Raw genomic sequence first — 7386 nt, forward strand, 5'->3', positions numbered from 1 at the left:
CAGATAGGCCTCTGTTTCCTCTCCCTCTTTAACCTGGCCGCAAAGGGAGATTCTGGCTGGGCGCGGAGGGGGTTGTTCTGGAGAGAGTGATTAGAAAGGGAGCAATAGAAGTTTGCCGTCCTGGAATCGCTTGAACCCAGGAGGCGCAGGTTGCAGTGAACTGAGATCGCGCCATTGCACTCCAGCCTGGGCGACAAGAGCAAAACTCTGTCTCAAAAAGAAGAAGAAGGAGGAGAGAAGAAGAAAGGGAATGGGAAGGGGAAGGGGAAGCGGAAGAGGAAGAAGCAGAAGCAGAAGCAGAAGAGGAGGAGAAGGACGAAGTTCGCCCTCCTGGTTGGGCTACCAGCAAGGTATTTGCCCCACAGCCTTGCTCAGCCTCAGCGAGCTGAGCTTCAAAACTGGGTCGTAAAGTCTTCTATCCTTGTACCCTCTCGGGCAAACCTCCAGGGGCGCCGGTGCACCGCGCGTCCAGCCGGCCCAACTCGATCTAGAAGCCCCAAACACTGCCCAGTGCCTGACTTGCAGTCTTGGGTCCGTTAGAAACCTGAAATGCCCGTAAAATTCACAGATGCAAGTATTACCGAACTTCCCCAGGCCTCAACATATCTCGGGGACAGATGGGAGGCTACCAATCGCTCGGGCGTCTGCAGCCCTACCCCTGCGGCCAGACCCCGGACGTCTTCCGGGTAATAAAGTTCCCGCTCTAATTCATTTTCCCTAATCTGGACGCCCCTAATCTACAGCTTTTATTGCGCCCAGTTAAAAGTCGAGGGAATTCGCTGTCCCTCCGCGCTCGGATAATTACCCCTAAATGGCCACGGCAGCCCCTTATGTTTCCTGGAGATTAGAACCCCGCAGTCATCAATGGCAGGGCCGAGTGAGCCGCCAATCACCTCCACTCACTCCCTGAGAGTCGCTGGCCTGGGCCGCGGGAGGAGAGGCCATAAAGCGACAGGCGCAGAAAATGGCCAAGCCCCGACCCCGCTTCGCACAGATCTTCCATCTCCCTGGACCCCAACTCATTTTTCCTGTTTGTTATTTTCTTTTTATTAACAGCAAACATTAAATCATGTTTTCTCTGGAATCGGCAAAACAAAAGTTCTCAAGTCCCGCACAAGAGTCCACCGTCAGGAACTGTCCTCTTTTCCCGGCCCCCTCCCCAAAATGTGACTCTCCCCTCCAGAATCAGAGACCCAGAGATAGGGACATGTCATTGTTTCTGCGGACGCGTTGTTTGAGGTCACGTTAAGGTCAGATCGGTGTTTTGTTGACGTTTCTATTGGTTTTATTTCAGTAAGTTCTATATCAAAAGAATCCGGCAGCTCCTTTCCCTGGCCGGGTGCTATAGGTGTTGTGACCCTCGGGACAGAAGTTCAGAGCGAGGGTGGGGGAGAAATACACATGGTGTATGAAAACCGACTCCAGATTCTAGATAATCTTACGTATTCTCACATCCTTGGCACCACAGGAAGCTGGCTTCTTCCCGCAAGGTTTACTCCAGCTCTGAGTTAGAGACAAAGGCCCACTTTTACCTCTAGGTAAAGTTTAGAAGATTTCAGAACAGGAAGAAAATGAAGGTTTGATTTTGTTTCGTTTTTTGGAAAGAAGTTAATACTTTGTCTTTCTGGTAAGATAAAATAGCCATGCGCATTTTTAAAAAAATATAAAAGGAATGTATAAGAAATGATCTCAACTCAAATTATTGTAATAGAATAAGGGGGGGGGTCAGATAGTGGAGAAGGGCACAGGGAAACCCAGCCACAGACTAAAGAGAAAGGTAAAAGAAGCAGTACAGGAGAGAAACAAGGACGGGGGTGGTGGGAAGAGTAGCGGAAAAGAGGGCTGAGGAGTGAAGGGGGGGAGAGGAGGGCAGAAGAGACTGAGCAAGAACAAGGGAAAATCCCTCGGGAACACAGAAAGCTAGAGACCCACGGGGACCCCCGCAGAGAGGGCCTCCTGGGCTTCAGCGAGGAGGAAAATTTCCCGGGTACCCCCTCTCCTCCCCTGCCCTCCGCCGCCTGGGCCCTGCCCTGCGCGCCCCCAGGCCCAGCGCGCCTCCGGGCGAGTCCCCAGGAGCTCGGCCCAATGGATCGCTCCGGGCCCGCCCCCTTGCGCGCTGATTGGCCGCCGCCGCGCTGGCCTCGCCTTATTAGCAAGTTCTCTGGGGAGCCGCGGCAGGGCCAGGAGCCGGCGGGTGCTCCCGGGAACTCGGCCTGTGCTGCGGCGGCGGCGGCTGCGACCGGGAGCCAGGCCCAGCGCGCCGGAGCTGGCCTGCTGGGGAGGGGCGGGAGGCGCGCGCGGGAGGGTCCGCCCGGCCAGGGCCCCGGGCGCTCCCAGAGGCAGGCAGCGCTCCCAGCCCGCCCCGAGCCCATGCCCGGCGGCTGGCCCGTGCTGCGGCAGGAGGGGGGGCCCGGCTCTGCATGGCCCCGGCTGCTGACATGACTTCTTTGCCACTCGGTGTCAAAGTGGAGGACTCCGCTTTCGGCAAGCAGGCGGGGGGAGGCGCGGGCCAGGCCCCCAGCGCCGCCGCGGCCACGGCGGCCTCCATGGGCGCGGACGAGGAGGGGGCCAAGCCCAAAGTGTCCCCTTCGCTCCTGCCCTTCAGCGTGGAGGCGCTCATGGCCGACCACAGGAAGCCGGGGGCCAAGGAGAGCGCCCTGGCGTCCTCCGAGGGCGCGCAGGCGGCGGGTGGCTCGGCGCAGCCACTGGGCGTCCCGCCGGGGTCGCTGGGCGCTCCGGACGCGCCCTCTTCGCCGCGGCCGCTCGGCCATTTCTCGGTGGGGGGACTCCTGAAGCTTCCAGAAGATGCGCTCGTCAAAGCCGAGAGCCCCGAGAAGCCCGAGAGGACCCCCTGGATGCAGAGCCCCCGCTTCTCCCCGCCGCCGGCCAGTGAGTAGCCAGTACCCAGGCGCCGAGGGAGGGGGCCGGGCGGGATGTGGGACGCGAGGGCTCCTGCTGGCCTCCGGCGCCTGCGTACCTGCAGCCGGTGCTAGGGAGTCGAGGGCTGCAAGGCTGGGTCTTGCGCCTCCCTCCATTCCCACCCAGGAAGAAGGTTCCAGACCTCCTCGCCTTGGCCCGGAGACGCTGCGGGTGGGAGTTAACGGATAGGACACCGATGTCTGGGCACCCTGTCCTCCTGCCCCCACCAAACGACCCCGGGGGTCCATGATCCCTCATCTGATCCCAAACTGTTTCATCGGCTTCACCCCAGCGGATGGATGTGTGTGGTGCGGAGAGCTTGCCTGCACCCGGAGTTTCACTTTCTCACAGTAGGAGCTGGCGTCCCCCAACCCCTCTTCACTTTCAAGTACCTCTTTGCCTAGAGGTTCCTAAGCTTCTACAGAATTCCACCTCCCCATGCCCTTCGAGTTTGAGGCAGATAGTTGGTGCTTTGGGTGGATGGATGATTCAGGGGTGGGGACATTCAGGTTCCAGTGGAGGGGGCGGGGCACCAAGTCAATTAGGGGAAGGCGCCCTCTTTAATCCTGTCGGAAGCTCACAAATGTCTAGGAGTGAGCCATTAAAGTGGAATCCAGGTGCCCAAGGCAGTTCGCTCCAAGGCCTCGAGGCCCCCTGGCTGCTCTACTCCGAGAACACGCTCGCAGATATTTCAGGAGCACGGGAAATTCCCAAGTTTCCTCGTTTCCTCCGATTATTTTGCTCGGCATAATAGCAGCCAGAATTCAATGGCGTGATGCTGAGGAATGATTTTTATCTGGGGATTAAACGTCTTTGAAAGGCCAGTCCCTCCCTAAGCCTAATGGCCGGAGAAGGTGGCCCCGCGCTGGGTTGTCGCCGCTGAAGGGAGTGACGTTTCTCTCGGCGCCCGCCCCTCAGGCGGCCGGGCGGAAAGCTAGTTGGGGGCCAAGTGCTTCCCGGACTCCCAGTGGCCTCCAGCGGGGAAGAAGCGGGGTGTTAACATGAGATTTCGTTTGACTCATATCCTGGTGGTCTGAAAGTCCAAAGGATCGTTGTGGGTTTTTTTTTTTTTTTTTTTTTTCTGTTTGTTTGTGGTGGTTGTTTTTTAAAAGAAGTGTGAAAAAATGTATGCTGAGGCAAAACCCGCGTGGTGAAACATCCTCGATTTGAATTCACTTTCTGCCAGGAAAGCTGCTGCATAAGCAGAGTGTCCTTTCCAACCCTTAGGGCCTTGGGCCCCAAGACTACAAAGTCATAGCCATCCCGGCTGTGTTGGGAATAATTTGTTCCACATTTTATCCGGGGGCAGTCCCCAGCGGACCCCATCCCCGACCTGCACTAGTCCTGCGCTCTAATGCTTCTTCACTGTCCACCCTTGAGGTTTATTTTGAAGCCAAAAGAAAAAGACAGCTGGGCATGTTGGTGTCTGCTGACTATGCCACAGGTTGCGGGGAGAGGCAATCTCAACACTCCCCCACTTCCCCCCCCCCCCCCCCCCCCCCCCCCCCCCGCAACCTCCCACCAACACCGACACACACACACACACGTTTGAGTGGGGCCAGGGGGCCCTGGCGCCAGGGGTGAACTCAATGCAACAGAGGACTGAGACAATCAAAAGAAAAAGTCCGTTAGAATAAAGCAGCCCCTCGTTCTCCACTCCAAGTATGACACTTTCTATTTCTAAGAGTGCGGGCCACAGTGCACCCTCCATGATGGTCTGCACTGCTCCACCTCTGGTCTGCGGGAACTACTCCTAGAATCCCGTAGGAGCAAAGCGTTCCAGAGCGTTCCAGGGGATAGTGTAGAATTTGATCTGGATTCTATGCCACAGTACGGCCTAGCCCCCGCACTGAAGCACTTCGCGGGCACCGATAAATGTTTGGCCAGCGTGTAAAACTAAATGTGCCCTTGGGCTGGGCGCAAGTCCTCTTTCTGCATGTCTCATCACCTGTATTAACATCCACCTTTCCTCTGTGTGGCCCTGGGAGAAGGCCGGCCATGAAGGCCTTCCTAAGCCACCAGGCAGCACAAAGGTGATTCCGTATCTTCCCAGCTGTTTGGGCCTTAGACGTGGACACCGGGCCTTCAACATTTTTCTCCTGAAATCTTAGTTTCTTCATTCGCAAAAAGTAGACAGGAACTTCTCCCCTGCGGGGATTACAATGCGAATTGGAGAAAATATCTTTCAAGTGCCTTGCACAATGCCCGCCACCGAGGCACTGGGCGGCACTCAATATCTGGTATTGTTTGGCTACTATTACTACTTCTTGGGCTGATTATGCTCAAAGCCTCTCTCTTAACCCCTTGCATTTTTCTCATTCGGCCCTCAGGGCGGCTGAGCCCCCCAGCCTGCACCCTCCGCAAACACAAGACGAACCGTAAGCCGCGGACGCCCTTCACCACCGCGCAGCTGCTGGCGCTGGAGCGCAAGTTCCGCCAGAAGCAGTATCTGTCCATCGCCGAGCGCGCGGAATTCTCCAGCTCGCTCAGCCTCACGGAGACGCAGGTGAAGATATGGTTCCAGAACCGCCGCGCCAAGGCAAAGAGACTACAAGAGGCAGAGCTGGAGAAGCTGAAGATGGCCGCCAAGCCCATGCTGCCACCGGCGGCCTTCGGCCTCTCCTTCCCTCTTGGCGGCCCCGCAGCTGTAGCGGCCGCGGCGGGTGCCTCGCTCTACGGTGCCTCTGGCCCCTTCCAGCGCGCTGCGCTGCCCGTGGCGCCAGTGGGACTCTACACGGCCCATGTAGGCTACAGCATGTACCACCTGACATAGAGGGTCCCACGGTCGCCCATCTGTGGGCCATCCGATTCCTCCAGCCCTGGTGCTGTACCCCCGACGTGCTCCACTGCTCGGCACCACCAGCTGCCTTCCTTTTAACCCCCACACTGCTCCAGTTTCACCTCTTTGCTCCCTGAGTTCAGTCTCCGAAGTCTGATCCCTGCCGAAAAGTGACTGGAAGGGTCCCTTAGTACTCTTCTAGAATTTAGATCTACACTCTCAAGTTAAAGATGGGGAAACTGAGGGCAGAGAGGTTAAGAGATTTATCCAAGGTCCCCAGCAGAATTGGCAGTTGAACAGAACTAGAGGCCATGTCTCCTGCATAGCTTTTCCCTGTCCTGACACCAGGCAGGAAAAGCGCAGAGAAATTGATGTCTGACGATTTTGGAAATGAGAACAATCTCAAAAAAAAAAAAAAAAAAAAAAAAAAAAAAGACAAGCAAGCCAGGAAGATGAATCCTAGCTTCTTCCATTGGAAAATTTAAGAGAAGTTTAACAACAAAACATTTGCTCTAGGGGGGACAGGGAATACACAGATGCGTTGCAAAGGTAGGTTGAAGGGACTGCTCTCTTACCAGTACCAGAAACACAATTGTAAATTAAAAAAAAAAAACTCTTTCTATTTAACAGTACATTTGTGTGGCTCTCAAACATCCCTTTGGAAGGGATTCTGTGTACTATGTAATATACTGTATATTTGAAATTTTATTATCATTTATATTATAGCTATATTTGTTAAATAAATTAATTTTAAGCTACAAAAATTATTTCTATACTGATTTAGTCTTTTATTTTAATTTTGCTTCTTGCCATCTCTTTCTGTGTACAGTTGCTTTTCAATTTGATGGTAGTTTTATGCCAGCAACTTTGAAAGGTGATAACAGGGTATGCAGGGATAGAGGGGGGTGTCTTTTTGAACACACAGGACAGATCTGCATTAGCAAAGTCAAGTGGAGAATTGAAGCAATTACCTAGGATAATTAGGCTCAATTTTCCAATTCACTTTAAGCTGAAATCGACACTTGCTCAGCAACCTATAACCAACTCTTGCTTTCTTTCTCTCCTTTTAACCTGTCTATGAAAACAAAGCAAATCGCCCAAATGGCTTGATGACTGTAGACAGCTAATCCAGACAATTCCCACCTCCGCAAATCTGTGTTTCCCACGGGAGGCCAGCTGGGGGATGGAAGCCATTGCTTTGCCTCTCTAAATTACCCCCAGTGTAGACCCGGTTTGTGGAACTAATTTTGAGCTGCCAGAATATAAGCGCCTTCTCATCCCCTATTCTGGCCGCTAAAAACACAACACAACCTAACAAACTTTACAGAAAACCCAGGGCCACCTTCCACTCTCGCCTGGAAAGTCCTCTGCAGGAGCCCTGTTTCCAAACCCTCACAAACTCGGTTTTTCTTAAGATCAGTCTTCCAGGAGAATATATTTGCACACGCGCCAAGTTTAGCTTTCTGGGGAATTCTGCAAGGACGCTGAATGCAGAAAATTACCCCTTGGTAAATAAAGCCTATTAAGCTCCAGGCACCGCTCTGTAGTCTTTCGTGTTCGGGCTGCGGCAGACCTGCACATTCCTCTCCTCCTTCAATCTCTGTGCCGCGGTGGCCCGCTCCTCCAAACTCCAAGTAGGATAGCGCCGGACTGTCTGCAGTAAGGCGTTAAGAGGGAGGCCAGTAGAC

General features: G+C 54.5%; 1 protein-coding gene across 1 annotated transcript; it reads left to right on the forward strand.

Annotated features, from left to right (window-relative positions):
• The first annotated feature begins 2182 nt into the window (after positions 1-2182).
• MSX1 (msh homeobox 1) lies at positions 2183-6462 on the forward strand. The gene is made up of 2 exons (XM_023206698.2): positions 2183-2889; positions 5250-6462. Exons 1-2 carry the CDS (start codon positions 2421-2423, stop codon positions 5690-5692), a joined length of 912 nt encoding a protein of 303 aa, XP_023062466.1. The 5' UTR covers positions 2183-2420; the 3' UTR covers positions 5693-6462.
• The last annotated feature ends 924 nt before the right edge of the window (positions 6463-7386 follow it).

This window comes from Piliocolobus tephrosceles, chromosome 3 (assembly GCF_002776525.5).
Source record: "Piliocolobus tephrosceles isolate RC106 chromosome 3, ASM277652v3, whole genome shotgun sequence".
NCBI lineage: Eukaryota > Metazoa > Chordata > Mammalia > Primates > Cercopithecidae > Piliocolobus > Piliocolobus tephrosceles.